Genomic DNA, 25,012 nt, shown 5'->3' with positions numbered 1-25,012 from the left:
ATTAGAGCTATTATTTAAGAAATAGCGGATACGAAACACTTTTTAAAATTCAAAGATTTGAAATGCATTGTTTTGATTCAAGAAAAATAATTTAAATTAGAGGTAGAGGAATTTGAACGGCATCTCATTAGACTCTTTGAATTGAAATGGTCAATTGTCAAGAAATTTCCTATATTGCACTCAATTGTCTTTGTACACACCTGTCTTCATCCCAATACTCGAGTTGAGAATGACACCCAAATGACCATTATGGTAATTTACCACATTTTGACAATTTTCGAGGAGATATGCAGAAAACGTCCCCATATTCTCGGAATTATCATTGAACTCTTGATGCAATATTGTGTATTATTTTTTCGAAATCTAATTTATTCAATCACATAGTCATGATTTCTAAATTATTGCAGCTCGCCTCCATTTTCTTGACTCTCGCAAACCTTTTATCCCATGCAGGGGCGCAATGCTCCAACAACGGCAATTATACGAGTAATAGCACGTATGAGACTAACCTGAACACCCTCCTCTCTTCTTTATCTACAAACGTCGATTACCTTGGATTCTACAACGCCTCGACGGGGCAAAACCCGGACACAGTATATGCCTACGTCCTTTGTCGAGGGGACGTTCAGCCCCAAACATGTAGTACATGTATCCAAAATGCCGCCACTGAAATAGTAAATTCGTGCCAATATTACAAACAGGCAGTTCAGTATAACGAATTATGTACGTTACGGTACTCTGATGAAAATATGTTCGGAACCATGGAGGGTAACCCAACTTTATTGGCGCTGAATCCAGTGAATGCTTCGAGTCCCAATGATCAGTTTATGGCCGATGCTGGAACACTAGTGGACGATCTTCGTGAGCAGGCTGCTAGCGGCGGTTCTTTGAGGAAAGTGGCAGCTGGGAATAGAAGTTCTATAGATAATCGAACTATTTTTTCATTGGTTCAATGTACTCCAGATTTGTCTCCGGAGAGTTGCAGTGCTTGTTTAATGGTGGCTGTAGATGTTCGAAGCAGTTGCGACGGCAAGATAGGGTGTAGAGTTCTAAGGCCTAGCTGCAATATGCGTTATGAAGTTTCGTCATTTTACAATGAAACCAGGCTTCAAGAAATACAGGCGCTTATAACACCCGGTCCTGCCGCCGGAACCACCAGGTAACAGTTGAAAATATGTATTATGGACCTTTACAATACAAAATCAACCTTCTTGAATTATATTGGTAATTTTTTCTGGTCTATGCTTTCAATCTTGATTTGTGCGTTGGATTTGCTAAAATTGATCCTAAGCCCAACAATAAATTTGAATATGGCTTGCTAATTATTAACTAACAATAAATAACCAAAGATAATAAATAATATACATATTAAGGACTATAATTTCTGAAAGGTAAACTTTTTCAAAAATCATGATGATTTGGCAGGAACAAAAGGCGATAACAAAACTCGGACCATCATCATCGTTGTCGTTTCAATCGTTTTATGTCTAATAGTAGCTGTATTTGCTGTCATCTTATTGATAAAGAGAACAAAGAAGAAGCCGATGGAACAACTTGAAAGTAAGTATTTTCTCACCGTTTACCAAACAAAACCTCCAGTATTTAAGCAACAAACTCGCTAAAACATCCCCTTTCAATTTGAGGTATACCCGACATCAATGGAGCTGAATCTCTACGATACGATTTTCACGAAATCAAAGCTGCAACACATGATTTCTCAAATGCTGACATACTAGGGCAAGGTGGATTTGGGGCCGTCTACAAGGTAAGCAGATGCATCAGTTCCATTTAAAAACATTGTGGCATGTTGCATCGATTGAATGTTTGTCAGTGATACGGATAGAGTTTGAATATGTTGAGATTTAATAACAGGGAAAACTTTCGAATGGGCAAGAAATTGCTGTAAAACGATTGTCCGTGGATTCGGGCCAAGGTGACGTGGAATTCAAGAATGAAGTCTTACTAGTGGCCAAGCTACAACACCGGAATCTTGTTAGACTCTTGGGTTTCTCCATGGAAGGGAAAGAGAGACTTCTTATCTATGAGTTCGTTGAGAATACAAGCCTCGATAGATTCATATTTGGTAATCTTTCAGATTGCATTTGGATTTGTTCAAGCAAACTAATAGATTTGTTATTCTGGAAGCTTACAAATCAAGGAGTCTAAATGCAACCTTAATGTTATATCAAGCTAATGCTAATTAATTATTTCACCACTTTTGAGCTTGTCTATTCTTCATATTTATAAATATACACAAAGTGTACTGCAGATCCAGTTAAGCGCAACTATTTGGATTGGGAGACACGATACAAGATCATAGGAGGAATTTCGAGGGGACTTCTATATTTGCACGAAGAATCTCGAATCAAAATAATTCACCGTGATCTTAAAGCTAGCAATATACTTTTAGATGGTGAAATGAAGCCTAAAATTGCAGACTTTGGAATGGCGAGGTTGTTCGCCGCAGATGAAACTCAGGGCAATACCAACAGAATTGTGGGAACATAGTAAGTGTTGTTTCACTTCAAGTAGGAACATATCCAAAATCATTTTAGAAGCATGAGACATGTCTTCATGGCCATTAACCGATAGGTTCGGGACATTCATTTTTAAAAAAATAATTATTGGATAAATTTTTAAGTCTTTTTATTTTGGGTGGATTCATAGCCCTTTCACTCCCAATTGGTTCGCCACTTCTTTCCATTTATCTCATATAGGCTGCTCCATAAGTTCAGTGGATACACTAATTTTTTCTCACATACAGATACTAATAACTTGCATATTGCAGTGGATATATGTCTCCAGAATATGCAATGCATGGACAGTTCTCTGTTAAATCGGACGTATTTAGCTTTGGTGTACTGATCCTAGAAATCATAACTGGCAAGAAAAATAGCTCCTTTCGAAATGGAGATAATATAGAAGACCTCTTAAGTATGGTAAGTAAATGCATATGAGTTTTATTTATTTAGCTTTTGAATCACCAACTTCGTATTCTAACAGATTGACGAACAAAGTTGTAGAGGAGAGGGTTTCTCCCCTACTCATTTAAATTTTCCATGTATAATTGAGATAATCACATATTTTAACCCCTCATCTTTATTCATTCTAGTTTCACACCGTGAAATCAATTAAGCACCTGGATTTCCATATTTTTTAAGTGGAAAATATCTTGCAGGCATGGAAATATTGGCGCCAAGGAACAATAAAGGATATAATTGATCCTACGTTGATGGCTAGTTTGGGTTCCTTACAAGATATGTTACGCTGCATTCATATCGGTCTGTTGTGTGTGCAAGATAATCTAACAGATAGACCAACAATGGCTTCTGTCGTTCTGATGCTTAGCAGCTTTACCATAACTCTACCGGTTCCTCTCGAGCCAGTATTTTTTACTACCAGTGGTTACGATTCGAAGATGGCAATTTTTCCGGCATATGATTCAAAAGGGTTGGAGTCGACCAAATCATCATCCCAAAATATGTTAGATCACTCTATTGAATCATCAAAAAATGTCATGTCAACTACCGAGTTTCGTCCGAGATGATTTTTGAAGAATATGATTAAATGTTCCGTGTTTATTGTTTTTTTGAACCATATGTTTATCATTTTGGCTTGTGATTTATTTTGTCATGTGTCAATCACTACACGTTTTTTATTGTAAGTAATTAAAAAACCGAAGGAAGGATATATGAAAAGGATATTAGTTTAATTTTTTAAAAGAAAAATGGTTGATTAACTACATTCTTAAAACATACAAGCGTATCGTGAAATTTCCTAATCAACAGTCTCCCATGTTTTTATTTTAAAATCCAAAAATTGTGAATTCATAACAAAATTCATCATACCTATTTGATTGTTTTTGAATTCCATGAATGTCAAATTTTTCTCATCTAAAATAAAATCAGTTTATTGATTCATTTGAACAATATTTTAAATCAGTTATTTAAATCCAAAACTATCTTGAGTTTGTATATTAGTTATTCTATTATATTTAAATTTTCTCCAAATTAAAATAAATAAATAAATCAATTTTAAAAGCCAATATATTAAACAAATTAAAAAATCACTATATTTTTTCTATATATATAAAAATAAAAAAAATAAAAAAAGCAAATCACAAAAATTACAAATTACAAATTTTTATATCATCCGTACATATTGCTTCATCGGACAGTCAAATTGAGAGGTGAATACCATGATACGACATCGTACAGGGCATTTCGATTTGAATCTCAGCCCGCGATCTCCCTCTGCTGTCCCAGCTCCAAAAGCTCAAATCGAAGACGAAGGTGAAATCCTCGTACGGCAGCATGGCGACTCCGATACGCTACTCGGTTGAAGATAAAGACCTCGACGATGCCGAATTATGGGCAGTGATCGACTCCGCCGCTGCAGCATCCCTCTCCGCCATCACTCCTAAACCCCGCACCAAACCCCTTACCCCCATTCCTTTTCCTATCCCCTCACCCGACCACCACCGTAACCACCGCCATTATCTCAATCACCCTGACGGCGAGGTCGTGCAGAATCACCGCCCTCACAAAATCTCCAAATCAAGCAGCGGACCCCGCGTTCCCGAGCTGAGCAAATCGAGCCCTGCTCCACTAGTCATGGTAAAGCACGTGCACCGTCCGCCCGTCACTCCTCCTATGTCTTCTGTTGGTTCTCCGGAGGCAAGAAACATCTCGGTGACGAATTACAGTCCTGGTGCGTCGCCAGTAAGTTCCGGATTCAGTGAGGAGAAGATTTTGAGACATAGCTTGGCTGGTCAGTTTCCCACTGTTTCGCTCTTTAAGGAGTACCAAAATGCTGCCATGGCGGTGAGTAGTTGATTGAGCCATTGGCGTTTTGTTATTTTGCTGAATTCATTCTTCTATTTTGTTGGATTTATCAAATTTCTAGTGGACATTAGAATTGTCAAATTCATTTAAAAAAATCATCGTGGCTGATCACATAATGTGCTCCTTTTTTTATATCCGACTCTTTTGTGGTTGTGTACTTCTTCTTTACTTCTGTAGAAGAATTTGATGCCTGTTGAATAGGACCTAGCATTGGAAAATTGGTAAGAGTTCATATTCCAGGAGAAGTTAAGGGATGGAAAGGGATGGTTGTGCTTCCATGTACTACTAATCCATTTGGCTATTTTCTGTGGTATAAAGTTCGTGGAGATTGTCGTCAACTGTCTCGGAAATAGGATGTAAGATATGAAGTATTTTTATTTACTGCCTACTGGCAGTAGTTCTTGGCACCAATGCGGAAGTTTATTTTGTTTTTCAAGTTATTACTCTTTTAATTCTTAGTTCACGTTCTTGGAAAATAACCTATCGAGAACTTGAAATATGAACTCCTTGAATGGTATTTGTGGTCCAAATTTGGGGGTCGTTTTTACCCTATATAACACTGGTAAAATTTATTTTCAATGCAATTGACTTAATATATGGACATCTTGGATGTAATTTACCAATTGATAACTCTATCAGGATCTCATGCCATAGGAAGGGTGACGACCAATGTTAAATTGTCTTATATCAGGGAAAACATTGGTTTTCTGTTATTGAATTTCACACTTTTGTGGACAGATATTGGAGAAAAGTGACTACACTATGATATCCGGAAATCCTTATATTAAGAAATCCGGTAAATCTCATGTTAGTAATGCAAGTTTGCCATGAGTTGAGTTGGTTCATGATTCAGAAATGCGTGATTAAGAAATATTTTCACTGCAGGCTGGAGGAAGATTTCATTTTACTTCAATCTGTCCTATGAAATTAAAGACAAGACCATTGAATTTGATGAGAACCGAAACGTTCAGCGTGCTGAGTTTGTTGTCCGTGCGTACATGCAGTATGTTGTTAGGTTTTTTTATTGGGTTTATCATGTTATGCAAAGCTTATATCCATGAAATCTTATCCCACCACGGAATGTAAATATTGATTTATCTTCTCACTTTTGTTTTTGCCTTTCAAAATTCGCTTTTTTCTTTGACTAGGGGTGGGAGGTTTTCAGATGGTTGGGGTTCATGCGAACGGCGTGAGAAAAGGTTCATGAAACCAAACCATGATATTCCCAGCACAGCGGAAACTAGAGCCAAAAACAAGGCATGCCAGGTGTGTACTTCTTTACCAGGTGCTTATTTCCTTACCTTCAGTATAATTACTTTGATTTTTCAGAATTTTGGATGAGTGGTTATTTTAATATATGGAGTCAAATAGCTATATCTTGAAGTACTTGAATTCCGTGTCAACCTTTACCATTGCAAGGCAGGTTTAGTTGCTCAACTACTTCGGTATACTTACCTCTCTTTCTTCCCCTTGCTGTGTTGTCCAGAAGTATCAAAAGTTTAGCAGAAGCTACTTCTGGACTTCAGATTTCAGTGATCTATCATTACATCTATCTAATCTGATAATAAAGGGCTGTCTTTTTTTGAATTTGCTTCAAGTTCAAACATTGTTCCAACATGGATTGTGCGGTTCGAGTGATGAGAATTCAAAATTATATCACTATGGACCACGTTGATAACACTAGTCAATAGACATTGGAAAAATAAAACAAGAATAACGTATTGGAGTGTTTTGTGGACATATTGTGACCATCAATGCTTTTTCATTCTGGACATAATAAACAACAAAAGGATAAGTGATTCTATAGCATTAGTGCTTGGTCCAGTCCCTTTCTGTCTTTTCTCATCTCGTGTAGACTATCCAAGACTGTCTCTTTCTATATGGCACTTGTGCATTTTTGTCTCTACTAACAGATTAATTATATTATCTCCAGCCGTATTCATTTGACTTGGGTTTCTACTCTGTAAAAAAGTGATACCGAAATATTTGCAGGACTTGCTTGGCATCGGAGAATACAGGCCTGGTGCAAGCCATGGTCAGGGATAGAACAACGATTCAAATGTCAAGCCAATAAACATGACTAAAACAGACATGAAGGTACGCATTTTGTAGCAGTTATATAATCGATCAATGTTTTACACCTAGGAAGAGAGTAATTACACAATAGATTCAACCTCGGAACACCGCAACCAACTGTGTTTCGATTCGATAGCTATCCATTCCGATGTATCTTGTGCATCTAGCCACACTAAAGATTTACAAAATCAAGCATAGAAAACCAAGTCAATAGTTCAACTTTCCGAAAGGTTCGGACCTTTACATCGGCTAAATGATTCTGTATTTGTATCAGATGTATCAAGTATTTTTGAATCACAAATGAAAAAATAGCGTTTATGGGATATTTTCATTTGATCACTGAAGGATGCGTTGGGTTGACAATGTGAGCAAACAGCGCTACTGATTTAGTGGTGGATGACACCTACTTTTTCTTCTTTTAATTATATTCATTTGAAGATCAAACGCGTGTGTATGTGTGTATATATATGGCAAAATATTTAATTTTTTCCTATATATTTAAGAGTGATATTTTGGCCATTTACCTATTTAAATATAAAAATTACCTCTCTAACTATTTGTCATTAAAGTATCAAAAATAATGTTTTAACTATTTACTAACACAATTTTAGTCCTTTTGTTTCTTATTAAAAGTTCAGTCAGCAGCTTCCAAAAAGATGACCAATGCTGAATTTATTATAGACCAATTGAACCCAAATTGTATAAAATTAAAAATCAAATAATCCAACAAATCAATTAAAATGTCAAATTCGATTAACTCGATTAATCATTTTGCTAAACCATATTCGTGGTCTTGGGGGCATCAACATCTTCCACTAAATGAAAACGTGTGATTTTTAATTATTTTCCAAGTATTGAACTCCATAAAATTGCAACCTTTATCATTTCACCGGCTTGCCAATTGATTTGTGAATCTCCAAAACTGGGCCAACGGACCCACGATTTCATGTCTTCGACAATTATTTCAATCATATCACCGACGCTAAACTTCGACCTTCGTGCCTCATCGTTTTTATTTTTTTAAATTTTTTTTGGCTAGATGCCTCTTCATTTCATAGGAGTTGGCTGTGAAAAAATAACAATATTAATTTTGTGAATATATTATATGGTACGGCTAAAGAAAATTATGATTTTCACGCAGGCTATTAAATTAAAATATTATGTATTGTTGATAGATTTGAGATTATATGCGATGCATTGTTTGATTGATATATATATATATATTTTTTTGCAAAATTTCTTTAATTTTTTGGTGCAAATAATATTTTTGTTGATTTTTTGGGCAATAATAACATGAAGAATCATGAACAAACAGGCAATGAGAGTGTGTGGTTTCCGACAAAGCCTCTCTGATGTTCAGCCTAGTGTTTGCAGAAAATAGAAAGAAAAAAAAAACGTAACTGAGAGTGTAAATATGCATTTTGATTGATAGATTTAGAGTAAAAAAATTTCATATTTACAACAAAAATCAATTTGTTTGTTTGGACAAATTTACTTAGCAATGAATTTTAAATCCTAAATAGTTATATTTTGAATGATTGTGGTGGATTTCAAATTCATCTGAATAACGAATCATTTCAAATTCCATCTTCAAATACTTTCTTAAATTCATATTCTTACGTCCAAGCGCAACCTAAATGAGATACAATAATTGTCATTGCTAGAGCTATCAACATGTGGCGCTTGAGTTGTTTTACTGTTTAAAATATATGTGTTGTATTGTTATCATTTGTTATAACTTTTGGTAAAATGACATGTGTTTGATCATTCAATTGTCACGTGTTCGATTTCATAGATTGTGATGAATACAATTTGGGGATTGTATTGTTCATGCTATGAGAGTTGTCAACACGTGGTGTTTGGACTTTTTCACAATTTAAAATATTTGAGTTACATAATTATCATCAGCTTTGTATTTTCAATAAAAAGACAAATATTTGATTAGACGATGACGTTTGTTTTTATGTTTTATATAATTGGGTTTTTATAGGAGAGGGAAAATCCACATTTTTACATAAAATGAATTATAGACTTGATATATGCATTTTGGGATATGAAATAAAATGTCGGAGTGGATTGCCTTCTCCACACAGAACTCGCTATACCGGTCAGATAAACCCATCCTTAAAAAATAGTTATTACCGTGGATTCAGGAGTTCAGTACTCAGTACTCCGATATATGCATTTTGGGATATGAAATCTGGGTTTCAATAAAATTTAATCTATAAATTAGTTTATTTCTCATGTAAAAGAGAACCCCGTCGCTCAGATTTAGCAAATTGATTTGTTTGATGGAATCTTTAGTCAAACCCAATCAATTCACGCCCTTTTTTGGATGGTTCATTTGTTTTCATAGGCCCTCATTGTTCTGACATTGGTTAGAAAAAAAAAATATACACTATTTTTTCTTGATTGAAAATTCCACAAATTAGTGCTTATTTATATATCTATCTATAATTATATCAAGGAAATGTCAACAGACCCTTTTTTTTGTGAGGATGGTATGGGCAATTGTTCAAGTGTCGTATCATCCTTGTCGACTTGGATAATTAACATATTAGTTATCTTTCACTTATGGTAAAAAAAAAAATCGAAATCATCCGTATTTCAGGAATTAATTACAATAATAGATGAAACTTCAAAAAAAAAAAAAAAAAAAAAAACATAATACAAACACGTAATGTGTGCACAAAAAATATATGTTGCACCGATTGAGAAACGTTTAGTCTGTTAATTATAAAATGCTATCAAACCATTCATTCAATCAATTATATTACATGATATATATAACATCAAATTGGGAGAATTTATTTGGTAATTATTACGTACGACGCAATGATATATAGAGTGAAGTCACTATTATAAATTTGAATGAAGACTACTAAAATCCTCCTTTGTCCCAAGTTTTGTAATCAACATGATTTGAAATGCTTTTGTTTTTGCCAAGCGTGCGATCCCATTATTTTATGATGCATATATAATATTGATAGATGTGAGATTCATTTAGTAATTGAATTTTTATGAATTAGATAGAATTATAAGATTTCATTTATCATAACCAAAATTACAATGAGAAAAATAGGTATAAAACCTCGTGGCTTTAAATATATTATCAAAGTAACATATATATTCTCCAATAAAGATTCATTCATATGCTCTGAGACAACATATAATATATAAAGATTCATTAAATAATTATATATATTATTAATTAAAGTTAAACTTAAACTCTGTTATAACTAACTTTTAGTATTTTAATAAAAAAAATCCAAAAAACAAATATAAAAATATTAGACAACTTTTCAATTTCACACCGATAATAAAAATATCAATTGTCAAAAATCTCTATACTTTGAATTTATCATTAATGTTTGTAGATGTAACAGGTAAACGAAATTAGTGATATATAGAGTAGGAGGCATATACCATAAATAAACCCCAAATCCAGCGTCTTGCTCCACTCATACCATTTCTTTTTCTACTCCAGAAAAACTGGTAACTCTTTCCCTTGAAATGGAACGAAGCCACCTCGCCTCCCAATAAATAGCTAGCTCCTTCACCCCACCGCTATCTTGAGGAGGAGGAGGAGGCAACACGCCCAATGGCTGAACAGGTATGTGTGTGTGCGCGCGCAAATGTACTGTATATCTTGCGTATGTATCAGATCACAAATGAAATTTTTTGATGTTGTTCAGGAAGAAGGGTGGCCACTGGGCCTGCAACCACTCAGAAATCGCGAGCTTAATGCTTCCCACTCTTTCAACACTTTGCTTACTCGCTCCCCACTCTCTTCTCCTCATTCTTCTTCCGATCTTGACACACTCGTTAGTTATCTTTTTTTCTTCTTATATTTTATTTTCCGTTCATTTAAAAAAGAAAAAAAAAACCATTATAGTTACCATCATCTATAGAATGCATTCATGGTCGTAAAAAGTGGGACTCGGTTCTATCTTCTTCCAGTAATAGTAAAATAAATGATTGTTTAATGTTAAAATTGTGTTTATGCACACGAAATACCGTTCTGTATTATCTCCGATGTGTGTCTGGAAAATTTCTTTTTCTCCATTGTCGTCGATTATAGGACTATCAATCAAGATATATTAAAGGTCGCCCGTTCGAACTGTTTGTGGTTAATCATAACTGGTTTTACTTATTATGTTCCCTTGCTTTTGTTTCTTTTTATTTTTGGGTGACAACTAAAATAAATTGGGTCAAAAACAAACTCTTTACTGAAAGAATGGGCATCTAATTCTTTATGTATAATCGGTGGTCTACAAGTGTGTCAGATATACATATATTGGGTCTTCTGCCACATTAAAAGTCGAAAGCTGCAGCGGACGCACTTTGCTCTTTTTCACATGGCCTTCAATTATGCCATTGATTTCTTGGACTGTGCATTCTCACTTCGTTATATTTTTTATTATTATCCTTCCCTGCTTGAGTGAAACATTTACAAAATAGATAAAATTTGTGGGTTTGATTTCATAAACACATGCATCCGTATGTGTAATATAAGAAGCGAATTGTGATGATAATCCACAATTAATCCATTTCGTTAGTTTTGATTTCTGTTTTTGTTATTTAACTTGTCAAAGATAATTTTTAATCATTCTAGAAGCTACCATGTTAAGATTGGAACTTGGACCTAACTCAACCCCAAAAGCTAGCTCAAGGGGGAGGATTGTCCAAGCCCATATGTGTTGGACTGCCTATAATTAGGCCACCCGTTCTGCCCATAATTGGGTCATTTGTAAACTCCACGCTCCAGATGTTCATTCCTGGACGTGAGAGGTGTGTGTTAATTGTCCCACATCGGTTGGATAAATAACCTTGGAGTAGTATATATGGGCTTGGACAATCCTCCCCCTTGAGCTAGCTTTTGGGGTTGAGTTAGGTCCAAGTTCCAATCTTAACATACCACAAACACGTGCATCCGTATGTGTAATATATTATTTTTTGTGAAAACAAATAGATAATGGAGTATGTGGTTCATTATCTTGTGGTAGAAAAAAAAAATAGATAGTGACCTTGTATTTGAATACATCAAACATATTTTGGGAGATTTGTTTTCAAAAACTTAATTTGGTCGGTATTATTTTTCAAAAAATTTTAATGGTGTAACAAGATTGATCGGAATGCTGTTCCTCGTCTCTTGCAGTCAACTGGCTCCTTCTTCCACGACAAAAGCATCACTTTAGGCACCCTCATCGGCATTTCCAACATCCTCGAGCTCTCCCGAAGATCCGCACGGGGACAACTACCCGAACCCACCATTCGAAACAAGAAGAATTACAAATCCAGAACATGGTTTTTATCCCTTTGTTCCAGGCAGAACACTGATGCTGTGAGCATGAACACGTCCCTCGGCCATTTTCTTGAAACAGAGAGGAGAGCAGCTGCCACCAACTACAGAAGACCAAACCCGAGTCCCCTCGCATATGGAGCCGACGATTTTGCTCACGATTCGGACTCGAACCCTTTGTTCGATGGAGGGCGTGTAGCTCCTCCTCAATCGGGATCGTGGGCGGATGAAAGAACATTGAGTCGGGACTTGCTGTCACATGCTAGTAATGAAGATGGAACTCCATTACTTCTCTCGTGTTTATGTGGAAATTGATCTTACACATTCATTGCAAAGCTTTCATTCACTTAATTATTTCTTGTTTTGGTTGTTATATCTGAATTGTCGTTCTCTTACATACGATTGTTATGTCTATCTGTCAATTAGCTTCTTGTTTATCTGGATTTTTCTGTACTTCAATGTTTTATTTGCTAATAATATTCAAACCACCTAGTGGAATTCAACAAACAAAAAATTAACACATTGTTTTTTGAGACATGAAAAAATAGTTAGTTTGATTAGATAAACAATTATGTTTTATGTTTTGTTTTATTTCCTAAATTTCACCAATAAATATTCATTCATTCTTGTTTCAAAATCATACCAAAAACAAAATCATCTCATCTACAACCAGAAGTGTAGAAATGAAATAGAGGATTTAGTGTGAGATTTATTAAGAAATATTTATCCTTGGAAGTAATAATATTAGTGGGGAGAAAGTGGATGTTAAAAGCATAATGTTTTCAGGGAAATACTTCGTATTCTCAATTCTCTCGTCTTCTATGTTATTAATAAAAAAAATGATTTCAACTAGAGGTTTAAAGTTGATGTAGCCTAATTTTGAGATGAACCAATAATATTGTGTTCGTCTTATTCAGTTGTCGATATTACTTATGATGTTATATTACTGTGTTACCTCAAGTAATATGTGATATCCCTACATTATTTTGGACTAAAACGAGAATTTTATTCTTGATTCACCTAAAACTAACAAATATCACCACATATGAATATTAACTATGTCATGGTGGGTGGAAGAATTTTCTGGATTATTATGAAAAGTTGAAAAAGAGTTGCAAGTCATTAATTAGAAATATTATGTCACACCCCGAGCCTGTGCGACTGCACAATGAGCCACTATAGCAACTATTTCGTATTCATCATCACTTTACGAAAATGAATAACCTAATTTACGATAGAAGTCCATTATAAACTCATTTTAAATATTTAATTTTTAAGACGTATGACAAGAGGTATCACATATTATAAAAAAAGTATTGCAAAATATTTCTTTCCCCTTGTGAGATCCTGAATCTGATATACAAGCTAATGAGAATGGAAAATATTTTGTTTTTATCTGTCTATCGACAATAGTTTCTTCAAATAATACTCTGTGGTGACTTACCACATTATGCCAACTCATGAGTGCTTGTTATATATTATCCGATTGTCACACACTTTTAAGCGGTAAAAATACATTAGTCTTTCAACTCAAAACTAACTTCTCGAACATTTACAATTTTAAAGATAAAACGGGTTTCTTAAAATAGAGATACGCCTTCATTTGAAAAAAATGATCTTCAGACCAAACTGGAAGAGACTTCAAAATAGCTCTCGCGAATCAAAGCTTGGAGCTCGAATTCGGAGTTGGATCCTGATTTCGATCCCAGGTCATGTCCATGTGAACTGGACAATACAGGAACATTCTCACAATCTGTACATGGACATGCACTGTCTGGAATTTCAAACTAATAATAAGACCAAAAGTGTCCCTCCAATTTCTTCCTCAAAGCCTCAAAGTTTCAGTACGAATTAAGTTTTTCTATTCAGTAATTGGAAATGGGTCTCCTGGTTTGCTTCTGTTAATAGAATTGGTTGAACGTTTGAAGTCAATAAAAAATCAATTCTCTAAAACAAAACAAAAACAAAAAAACAATGAGGGCTTGTAAATTTTCTTAAAAAAATAATAAAATTATTTGAGACCAAACTGTTTGGAACTTTAAGCTAAAATGTTTCTCTAAAATTATTACCACAAATTTTATATGTCCCAAAATTATCATCTGAAAATTCAATGACACAAATCCCAAAATATATAGAGAAACATTTGTTTCTATTAGTTTTACATTGTCATGATACTCATTTTTTTTGAATTATGATAATAAAAATAGCTTTTAATACCTAAAATGTCTATATTTTTAACTTCTTTGATCTTATTTTATTTAAACATCGTAGCAGGTTAGTTTTCAAATAAGCATTATAACTTAAATAATTTCTAAGAAAATTGTAACGAAAACTCACTTACCGAGAACTCGATCCATATTTGAAGTGCTAATTCGATTATATTCATGAAGCGAGATCTTTTTAAAAAAAAACGTGGAATGGTGATTGATATAATTGAGTTTATAAATCGAGACATCTCGAATTCATGACAACATGATACCATATAGATTATTAATCATGGACGATTATTTCATTCATTTCCAGGGGGAAAAACCATAGAGGTTCTTGTTTGATTTACTTGTCAAAATCATTAAGAAACGTGTCGTGACAAACACAAATTTCTGTATATATTATATCCATATGTTATGCATCCATCCACAGTCCACTTCGATAAAATGAAGTTACCCCACAGCTATGTACTTAAAAAAAATTAATAGATAATTGGTGTCTTTTTGAACTCTTCACGAGGAAATTAATTAATAGTGACATTCCCTTGTAGGAATAGACTTCAACTAGGATTCTTAAATATTATTTCAAAGTTTAGGATTGTACTCATTAATTTTCTAGTTTGATCTTGAATCTCACTACACTATCTCACTGAACTAATTTGTATATATATATATTCAAGTTTGGTATTAGTCGAGCTCGAGTTAAATGACTAATGATCTAGCTAGCTCGAACATCTTGCATCCCTACCCTAAAATATATTATTAATTATGTAGCAATGTATAATTTTGGTTATGTACGTAAGTAATCTTTATACAATTTTAATCCTTTAAATAGTTAAAAATTTCAGTTTTAATCTATTATTTTTAATTATTTTGTAGTTTTAATTATTTATTTTGTAATTTTAGTTTTTGTTTGCTGAAACACTGACGTGTGGTATGACTATTACTAACATTCCACACCACATCGATGTTCCCACGAGTAAAATTTATTAAAATTGTAAAAATAATGGATTAAGACTTAAATTTAAATATTTAAAAGACCAAAATTATAAATCAATATAAAAATATGTGTATACATACATCTACTGTATCAATCGTAATTGCTTGTTCTTATCAAATCCAGCTTAGTATATCAAGACAAAATAAAACAAGTAATATTAGAAAATTATAGGGAAAACTAATTTTTTATCATGTATATTTTTTATTTTTTTTATTTTTTTATGACATTGAATCCACATTACTCTGATTAAAAAAAATTAAAATTGTCAAAATTACAAAATACATAATTTAGACTAAAGTTTTAGAGAACTATAATCGCATAGTAACAAATATATAAACAAAAGGTAGTTTGTCCGAAACTTATTTATCAATTTATTTACAAAAATATGGAATAAAAGATTGCTATCCTCTGATCAAGATTTTGATATAGCATTACATTTAGAGGAGGAAATAATATACCTGGAAATTCATTAAAGATTAAATCACAACAAATTCCCGGCATCCGGCAGGCCTTGCCGAAAATCGTCTTCCCCGACGACTACAGCCCCTTTCAACCGCTTAACCAGAACGGCGGCGCGGCAGACGGGGCAGTTCGAATGAGAATACAGCCACATGTCAATACACGTGGCGTGGAACGCGTGCCTGCAAGCGTTCAGCTGCCGTATCTCTTCTCCTTCACAGAAAACAGATAAACAAACGGGGCACTGATCGCCGCCTTCCGCCGCCTCTTTCTGGCCTTCCGCTCTTGATTTTCTGTACTTGAAGCCGTAAACCAGCTCCACGTCTTTCAGTTTGCTGCTAATCTCCGCCGAAGGCCTGACGGGGGTCCGCCGGAACGGGTTTCTGTTGCATTTCATTGCTATGAAGAAGGTGTAGAGGATCATGGGTAAAATTACGAGCGCTACGAGACAGAGGATGGCTGTCGTCGGAGTCAAGTTGGAGTTACGGGGATGCGCCGCCGGAGATGGCGGTGGAGAGGTGGAGTTCGCGGTAGTGACGGTGCTCATGATAAGTTTTGTGCAGAAGTTGTGGGACACTGTGTTCTTTAGCAGTTTTGAAGAAAAGAGGAAGTGCGTCAAACTTTTCATTTTCTTATATATCTCTAAATTTACAATTATTTTTAAAATTTTGGATAACATTTGGAATCAAACAATTAATATATAAATTATTGAGAATGTACACAAAAATTTAGAATTTTTAGGATCTATATTTAACTAGAATTAAATTTTGAATCAAGATTCTTTTGGTTATTTAGTTTTGATTTTTTTTAAAAAAATCCATTAATTAAATTTTTTTTTTTTACCCTAAACCAAATATACATGTTTTGTTCGACTTAGATATAGGGAGGAACCTTATCTCAGTTAATCTCTCGAATAAATCTAGATGTGATCATAACCTATAACCACTTAGAGATGGATCTCATTCAATTTTTGTCCTCGATTTTTACAACCTTGTATAAATGAAGGTTGAAAACATGCCAGTTTCAGTCCTTCACAATCGACAAATCTTGAGTCTGTCAGTGTAAACGATCACACTCTTTTTGAAATAGTTGTCATAAAATCAAGCTGCAAACTTAATATTGATCACATCAACAATTTTCACAAGCTTTTGATAACTTTAGCTTCTTCTTCTTCTTCTTTTTTCATTTTAAATGAAACCCCACTTCTTCTCATAATAATAGGAATAATTTAAAGCTAATATTTTATCTCAGAAATTTTTTAAATTCGAGTTTAACAAGATGACAAACCAAAATGTATATCATGTATGGATTTGTTAAATTATTAGGAACAGGACACGCCATGCTTAACATGAACCATCTCGTGGTACGGGCCATGGACAAACTTAGTGATCAAAATAGTTGTCACGTTTTTATAAAGCCCCACCAATTCATTATTGAAATTTTGGACATACAAGTGGTCAAAAACTTGTGGGGTAACATTTTCCTCTGCTTTTTTAATAAATTATAAATTATTTGAATTGTGATTGGTGGTTGTACATGGCGGGGACACGACCACTTCGAACATTGAATTATGTGTGTTTCTTTGATAATTATTTTTATTGGAATTTTACATCAAATTTAGCACAATTTCTGTCGTTTTGTACGTTCATAAATAATGGTTTTATTTCATATATAAATATCGAAGAGAGTTTATATTTAGAGTTTTTAGGTTTTACTACGGCTTTAAAATCTATAATAGTAACTTTGGAATCGGTAGTTTCGTGAATCATTTGGAAGTGGTTTTGGTTGTCATTTGAAATTAAATTAAGTTTATTCATTTAATAACCAATATTCAATAAAATTAACGAAATAATTCGTGAGGTAATCAAATTAATCAATAATTATATTATAAAATACAATTATTAAATCTTTTAAAAAATAAAAAATAGTAACTGAATTTAATTTATATAAATAAAATAGTTAGAATAATATAAATTGAGTTGTCTATATGTTTTCTTTAAATTTAAGATTGGTTCCCATTTTTTACCTATAGAATCCATGACCGAATTGTAAATGTTTGTTTCGAACCAGAAGATGAGACGATTCCCATCCTGATTCAAGAGTTGGGAAGAGACAAGAATAGTGCTAATGGTCAGAAATTGAGGAGTCATTTTCATTCCGCCAACCTATCTCTTGGGTTTATTGGCTCAAAGTAGATTGATAAATTTATAAATAATTAAAAAAATTAAAATTACACTTAATTAAATTTTTAAAACTTGCACATTATTTAAATAAATACGTGCGATTAAATATAACTACAAATAATTAAATCTAATTAACTACGACGGATTCAATCTTTTACGAAAAATTTGTGCTTGCAAACTGATACAATATTAACATTGCACTTCACTCAACCTTGGATCATTAATTTCAAATTAAGTTCCTCTTTGGTTGAGCATTTTAGCTCACTTCATTTCGCAACTTCCGTGAAATGTAGTCGCATGTTATCTCATGAATATGTTTTCTATCCATTTGGTAACCCGTGGTTATTTTATTCAAAATCAACCCCAATAAACTAGTCTTACTTTGATCATTTTCAAGTGTCGGATTCATAAAAGCATTGCGTAATGCGTTGGCGAGACGTTCATCTTTCGTTCATGTCTAATGTCTCCTTGTGACACCTTCACCCATCTTCACCTTGAGCAATGGACTTCTTCTTTTCTTTCTTGGTTTAAAATACGTAGTTTGAAAAGTAGGACGACTTTAACTAGATTTTGGGATACTTAAACAAAGTTCAAATTTTGATTGTCGGTGAATTGTGTTTGGAAAAGGGAGAATGAAACTGAGAAGCGTTGGGAGTATTCAGATCATGGTTCTTTTTTGTATTTGGGTTGAAAATCAAATGAAAATAGAAAATGAATGAATTGGTTCTTTTAAGAAATAATGAGGCTAACTTATAGGAGTACATATGTCAATGGAACGGGTATGGTTAAACTCAAGACTTGTCCCATGAAGAAAATTTTGACTCATTACTCACCCCACCCTGGTTAAATATTATTCGAACCCACCCCACCTCGAATATGCAACGGCACCGGGTAGACCCGTGATACCCGAATTTTTTTAAAATAAAAACAGTAATCTTTCTTCTAACATGACTAAATTATGAAACAGACAGGCCTCTAAATACAACATGGTAGAAAATTAATTAATGTTTTCGATCATACTTAATAATAATAAACAAAGTATTGTCACGACATAAATAATTACATAAAAAAAAGAGTTACTAGCTCTCCAAAAAAATCTTGACATCCCCAAAAATAAGTCATAATATAATTTGAACATGTCAATATAAAATCGGCGAGTATGCAATATTTCAGGCACATTCTTCGGGATCATCTTCCTATTCATCAAGAATGGTAAGACAAATTGATAAACTACTTGAAGAATTAACTACAAAATTAAAGAGAGAACATACATTGAAAAAATAAAACTGTAATTTAAAACTTTAAAAAAATATAATTTAAAGAGAGAAAGTACAGTAACAAAATTAAAATGAAAATACAATAACAAAATAAAATTGTGATTTCTTTTCACCTCACCCTACAATCATCTTCGCGAGCACGTCAATGCCTCCATCATTGGATTAAGACTACTAAGATGAGGACCAACTATTCTTCCACGGTTGCATTACCATTGCTAAAAGCAGATTCAAATGTACCAGTTGACATAAAATAGCTAAGACCGTTGTGGTTGAAGTAGACTACTAAAAAAATAAAAATTAATAAAACTAAAACCCTAAAATATTTATATCCACATATATGGGACGGGTATTATAGGACCCATAATCCGTCCCACATCCGAACGAGTCTAAAAATTGGACCTGAGACCCGTCCTATGACCCATTTAGTATGCTCGAACCCACCCCATGCGCACAATCCATTGCAGGTCTGGGTAAATTTTAATGTTTGGGATGGCTCTGACCGGCCATATCATCTCAGCCCTTATTTTTAAAAAAATTTAAAACCTAGTCAATATGCAACGGCAGTGAAATCTGATAAAATAAAATAAAAAAAGAGGATGGGCTTTACAGCACGGGCAGATCCACATGACCGTACACGAGAACATCCGCGCGCATGCTCTCAAGGGCAATATAAACTCGCCACTTACACGATAGCTGAATACAGTTGGACCAACAGAAGATGCAACTTGGGAAATAAATGTAAAAACGTGCGTTGATTTATCAGGTTTCAACACATATCGATTCCCTTCATATTTGTTGCATCACAAGCACAGACAATCAATCTATCTAATCCGGATCTCAAGATCTGAATCAATTTTAGGAATTCGGGCCTGGGGAGAGAGCTTTATAATCCTCAAACTTTTAAATTGCAAGTGAATGAATGCTGTAACATAACAGAAGCATCATGAAGTAGGAAAATAGAGTACCAATACCATTGCAGATAGAAAAGTAAGGTCCAGACCTTGGAAGCAAAATACCAAAAAATACGGCAGGTTTTTATCCACAGCAAAACCAAAAACATAGTAATCAAAAGTAAAAAACCCCAAAAATACGATCCATAAAAAGCTTAGATGTCCAGCTGGACAAGATTTTAATCAACTTCCTCGATCTTTGGCCCTGGCCCACTGCTACCAGCAGGAGCAGGGCCGCCTTCATCGTCCATAGGTGCCTCTCCGCCAGCACCCTGATACATCTTAGCAATTATTGGGTTGCAAATGCTCTCCAGCTCCTTCATCTTGTCTTCAAACTCATCTGCCTCAGCGAGCTGGTTGTTGTCGAGCCACTGAATGGACGACTCTATGGCATCCTCAATCTTCTTCTTGTCTGCGGCAGGCAACTTCGAGGAAATTTTCTCATCCTTGATGGTGTTCCTCATGTTATAGGCATAGTTCTCCAATGCATTCTTGGCCTCCACCTTCTTCTTGTGTTCCTCATCTTCAGATTTGTACTTCTCAGCTTCCTGAACCATCTTCTCTATTTCATCCTTTGAGAGCCTGCCCTTGTCATTTGTGATGGTAATCTTATTCTTCTGACCCGTGGTCTTATCCTCCGCAGACACATTCAGGATACCGTTGGCATCAATGTCGAAACAAACTGTAATCTGAGGGACTCCCCTGGGTGCAGGAGGGATGCCAGAAAGCTCAAATTTCCCAAGCAAGTTGTTGTCCCTTGTCCTTGTTCTCTCTCCTTCGAAGACCTGAATCAAGACACCAGGCTGGTTGTCTGAGTAGGTAGAGAAGACCTGCTCCTTCTTGGTGGGGATGGTAGTGTTCCTTGGAATCAACACAGTCATGACACCACCAGCAGTTTCAAGACCAAGGGAGAGAGGAGTGACATCAAGAAGTAAAAGATCCTGCACCTTCTCATTACCCTCACCACTCAAAATGGCAGCTTGAACAGCAGCACCATAAGCAACTGCCTCATCAGGATTGATGCTCTTGCAAAGCTCTTTTCCATTGAAAAAGTCCTGCAGCAATTGCTGGACCTTGGGAATCCTAGTTGAACCGCCGACAAGGACAACATCATGGATAGTGCTTTTGTCCATTTTAGCATCTCTCAGACACTTCTCCACAGGTTCCATACATTTTCTGAACAAGTCCATGTTGAGTTCTTCAAATCTGGCACGTGTAATTGTGGAGTAGAAATCAATACCCTCATAGAGCGAGTCAATCTCAATAGTGGTTTGGGCAGTAGATGAAAGGGTTCTCTTTGCTCTCTCACAAGCAGTTCTCAATCTCCTCAAAGCTCTTGGGTTACCACTGATGTCTTTCTTGTTCTTCCTCTTAAACTCCTGGACAAAGTGATTCACCATTCTGTTGTCAAAGTCTTCACCTCCAAGGTGAGTATCACCGGCAGTGGCCTTCACCTCAAAAATGCCCTCCTCAATGGTCAGGAGAGAAACATCGAATGTACCACCTCCAAGGTCAAAAATCAAGACATTTTTCTCACCAACACTGGTAGCCTTCTTGTCAAGACCATAAGCAATAGCAGCAGCTGTAGGCTCATTGATGATACGCAACACATTAATACCAGCAATGACACCAGCATCTTTGGTAGCCTGACGCTGAGAGTCATTGAAGTATGCTGGGACAGTGACCACGGCATTCTTAATAGTCAAACCAAGGTATGCCTCAGCGATTTCCCTCATCTTAATCAAAACCATGGAAGAGATCTCCTCCGCTGCAAATTGCTTGTCTTCACCCTTGTAGTTGACCACAATCATGGGCTTGTCACCTGGTCCAGGAATGACCTTGAAAGGCCACAACTTGATATCACTTTGCACAGAGGCATCACTGAATCTCCTGCCAATCAACCTCTTTGCATCTGCCAAAGAGGGAAAAAGCAAGAATTACCACGAAGATAACAATATTATTTCGAGATCAAATCTATGCTATCAAGAATCAATTTCAGTCGGACAACAATTATGGTGAAAGAAAATTCCAAACATGAGGAATGACGCACAAAGTTTATATGTGTTGGTATTGAAGTTTATCCAGTGTGTGAGATAAAGTGAAAGAATTACTTCAGGGCTTTTCTCCTTCTCAACAGAAATTACACCATGAGTTTAACAATAACATATTCACAAGTATTCTCCTTAAATATTCAACTTACACTTAATGGCTACACATGTAAAACAAGGGTTTAAAGCCAGGAAGGATTTTTCACTAAACAAAAATAAAGATAATAAGAGGTAGGAATAGACAAGTAAAACATACATATTGAATGTTCACAGAAAGCTGAAATAAGCTTCCAACGGCTATGATAAATCAAGTTTAAGAACTTGAAATAGCTAGGAACTAAACCTAAAATGCTAGATCCTCACAGAATAATACATAAGACAAACTTCAAAATCCACAGAATTTCAGGTCTAACTCAAATTCCATATACCTAATATACCTTGCAAGTTACTTATTATTGAATTTCAATTCATATGAAAAACAAACGATCAGCAGCACTAACAATTTAAGCTCGGAATTTAAGACCTATTCACAACGAATAAACCCAACCATGTCCATTCAAGATATATACCGACATATATATTAAACTAAATTGAAATCAAGTACGCTCGCGTCGAAGATATCAAACTTTCAGTAAAACCAAATGAAAGCAAGCATCGCAACAGGAATCAATTGTAAGATACATAATATCGACTAAATCACCATCCGAAATCACAGATCTATGCAAACATGTCAAATCAACACAATTCAATAACAAAAACGAAAAGAAAATTGCAGCAAAGGAAACAGATCTCACCAAAAACAGTGTTGATCGGGTTCATGGCGACCTGGTTCTTAGCCGCATCTCCGATGAGCCGCTCGGTGTCAGTGAAACCGACATAAGACGGCGTCGTCCTGTTTCCCTGGTCGTTTGCGATTATTTCAACGCGATCGTGCTGCCAAACGCCAACGCATGAGTAAGTAGTTCCAAGATCTATTCCGATTGCTGGACCCTCGCCCTTTCCCGCCATTGCAGAGTAGATCTGAGCCGGCGAAAAAGAAATGTCAACAAACAATAATAAAATGTAAAAAGAAAAACTAAATCCTGAAGTTCGTACTATTAGGGTTACAGAGAGGAATAACTTACTAGATGAGGGAATATTTATAGGAACTCCAGCTTCCAGATTGTTCTAAAACCTTAATTGAATAATGGCCGTTGAAAATGTCCTTAGTGGGCTTCGGTTAGTCTAAAATTGTCCTAGTAGCCCAATAGTTATTTTTTCTTTTGGATCAAAGCCCAATAGGTTTTGGTTGGGGCTTGGTAGTTTGTATTTATTTTATCGGTCCAAATTATATTTTCAGTAAACCTCGGAACGTTTACACAAATTAATTTGGTCATCTCGAACTCATTGCTTTATTTTAGAGAGCTCTTATTTCAAAATAATGTAATTTGTGCATCGGATGCAAAATTCTTTCCAATTAAACAGTAAATTTATTTGTTATATATATATATAGGCGTGTGAAAAATTTATTTGAGAAAAAAAATTATTATTTATTATTAGGAAGGAAATTTAACCAAAATAGGGCTTGTGTTAATCTCAAAGAAAATAAATAAAATATATATACAGAACTTGTGTTTGGGTGAGTCACAAATTCACAATCATGGGAATGATTTTATGATTGAAATTTGGCCACTATTTTGGTCACTGAATAAATTTCTTTAAAATGATTTTATGTTTTTTTTTTTCAAATTTGTTATTTCCCTAACAAATACATAGAAACTTCTTTTTTTCAGATATAATTTTATGTTATTTTGCTAAATTTTTATCGAAGCTACAATCCTATAATAAATTAAAATTTTATTTTTATTTTTGGATTTTAAAATATAAGTAATAGGAAATTATAACTTTAAAATATAGTACTATTAGATTGAGTTAAATTAATTAAAACCTTAAGACACACATACCGTGAGAGGCACGTTATACTTACTTTTGAGTGGGCCGACACGTGCAGAATCACTGGAGCCCAATTTCTGGCTCTTGGCTTTCGGTATTTTTGCTACCAGAAGCTGGTTTTTTCTTTACTTAATAGTGGATATGAGGCACTTCATCCCGTAAAATTTCGAAATACTTTCACGACTACCAGAAAGATACAGTTCCGTGAGCAAGAAATTCCAGGAATGATTAAGAGAGCGAATGGAAAATTTTCCGGGAATCTTTAAGCTATTCACTTAGAAGCATAGAAAGGAATGGTTTTATTGAATCACAGACATTCTCATGAGTAAGCAAGCACATATGTGGAATGTTCCCGGACACGAGGCGGGAAAGGCTCGAAATCCAACAATTTATATGGTTTGACAACAGAAGATGAAAATGTACAGGGGATAACAAAAGACGAAGAAGAAAGATGATGAAAATAACAAAGGGCTTCGAAAAGCTTTGCATCAGTTCTTTGCAGAAAAAAATATTTGTAACTAATGGAACGTCCATGGAGTACAGTTGGGAGTACATTGGGGTGAAAGTATGGAACTGGTAAGACATCAATATAAAGTATGACTTTTCGATGTGTATATTTTAATAAAGGATAAAAAAAACAGCATGAAACTACACAATATCTTATGACAGGTATGAAATGTAACTGTTCAACCATAGGTGCTGGCTCCTCGTGAAATAAGATATAAACAAATAAG

General features: G+C 34.7%; 5 protein-coding genes across 6 annotated transcripts; 3 read left to right on the top strand and 2 right to left on the bottom strand.

Moving 5' to 3' along the window:
• The first annotated feature begins 320 nt into the window (after positions 1–320).
• On the top strand, positions 321–3,676 carry LOC142546373 (cysteine-rich receptor-like protein kinase 8). Its single transcript, XM_075654054.1, is given in 8 exon segments — positions 321–1,141; positions 1,143–1,159; positions 1,426–1,560; positions 1,644–1,765; positions 1,873–2,083; positions 2,270–2,507; positions 2,789–2,939; positions 3,179–3,676. Coding segments are annotated over 8 exon segments (1,998 nt in total). The 5' UTR covers positions 321–386; the 3' UTR covers positions 3,548–3,676.
• A 526-nt stretch (positions 3,677–4,202) lies between these two features.
• LOC142544730 (uncharacterized) lies at positions 4,203–7,363 on the top strand. 2 transcript variants are annotated; one of them, XR_012820093.1, is made up of 5 exons: positions 4,203–4,823; positions 5,583–5,651; positions 5,730–5,847; positions 5,993–6,110; positions 6,837–7,363. XR_012820093.1 is itself a non-coding variant. In XM_075651766.1 (5 exons), exons 1-5 carry the CDS (start codon positions 4,314–4,316, stop codon positions 6,888–6,890), a joined length of 858 nt encoding a protein of 285 aa, XP_075507881.1. In that variant the 5' UTR covers positions 4,203–4,313; the 3' UTR covers positions 6,891–7,360. The 2 variants fall into 2 exon arrangements, 1 of the variants encoding a protein (XP_075507881.1); XM_075651766.1 differs by having other exon boundaries at positions 5,583–5,640; positions 6,837–7,360.
• Positions 7,364–10,328: 2,965 nt separating this feature from the next.
• On the top strand, positions 10,329–12,659 carry LOC142544729 (uncharacterized). Its single transcript, XM_075651765.1, has 3 exons — positions 10,329–10,533; positions 10,616–10,744; positions 12,079–12,659. The coding sequence occupies exons 1-3, from the start codon at positions 10,522–10,524 to the stop codon at positions 12,535–12,537; spliced, it is 600 nt and encodes a 199-aa protein (XP_075507880.1). The 5' UTR covers positions 10,329–10,521; the 3' UTR covers positions 12,538–12,659.
• A 3,079-nt stretch (positions 12,660–15,738) lies between these two features.
• On the bottom strand, positions 15,739–16,531 carry LOC142544728 (RING-H2 finger protein ATL33-like). Its single transcript, XM_075651764.1, has one exon. It carries the CDS (start codon positions 16,514–16,516, stop codon positions 15,911–15,913), a length of 606 nt encoding a protein of 201 aa, XP_075507879.1. The 5' UTR covers positions 16,517–16,531; the 3' UTR covers positions 15,739–15,910.
• A 3,766-nt stretch (positions 16,532–20,297) lies between these two features.
• LOC142546371 (heat shock cognate 70 kDa protein 2) lies at positions 20,298–23,471 on the bottom strand. The gene is made up of 2 exons (XM_075654053.1): positions 23,141–23,471; positions 20,298–22,210 (listed from the first exon to the last, which is right to left on the bottom strand). The coding sequence occupies exons 1-2, from the start codon at positions 23,352–23,354 to the stop codon at positions 20,478–20,480; spliced, it is 1,947 nt and encodes a 648-aa protein (XP_075510168.1). The 5' UTR covers positions 23,355–23,471; the 3' UTR covers positions 20,298–20,477.
• Positions 23,472–25,012: the final 1,541 nt, after the last annotated feature.

This window comes from Primulina tabacum, chromosome 5 (assembly GCF_025594145.1).
Source record: "Primulina tabacum isolate GXHZ01 chromosome 5, ASM2559414v2, whole genome shotgun sequence".
NCBI classification, from domain to species: domain Eukaryota; kingdom Viridiplantae; phylum Streptophyta; class Magnoliopsida; order Lamiales; family Gesneriaceae; genus Primulina; species Primulina tabacum.
This window is presented reverse-complemented; position numbering and strand designations above follow the sequence as displayed.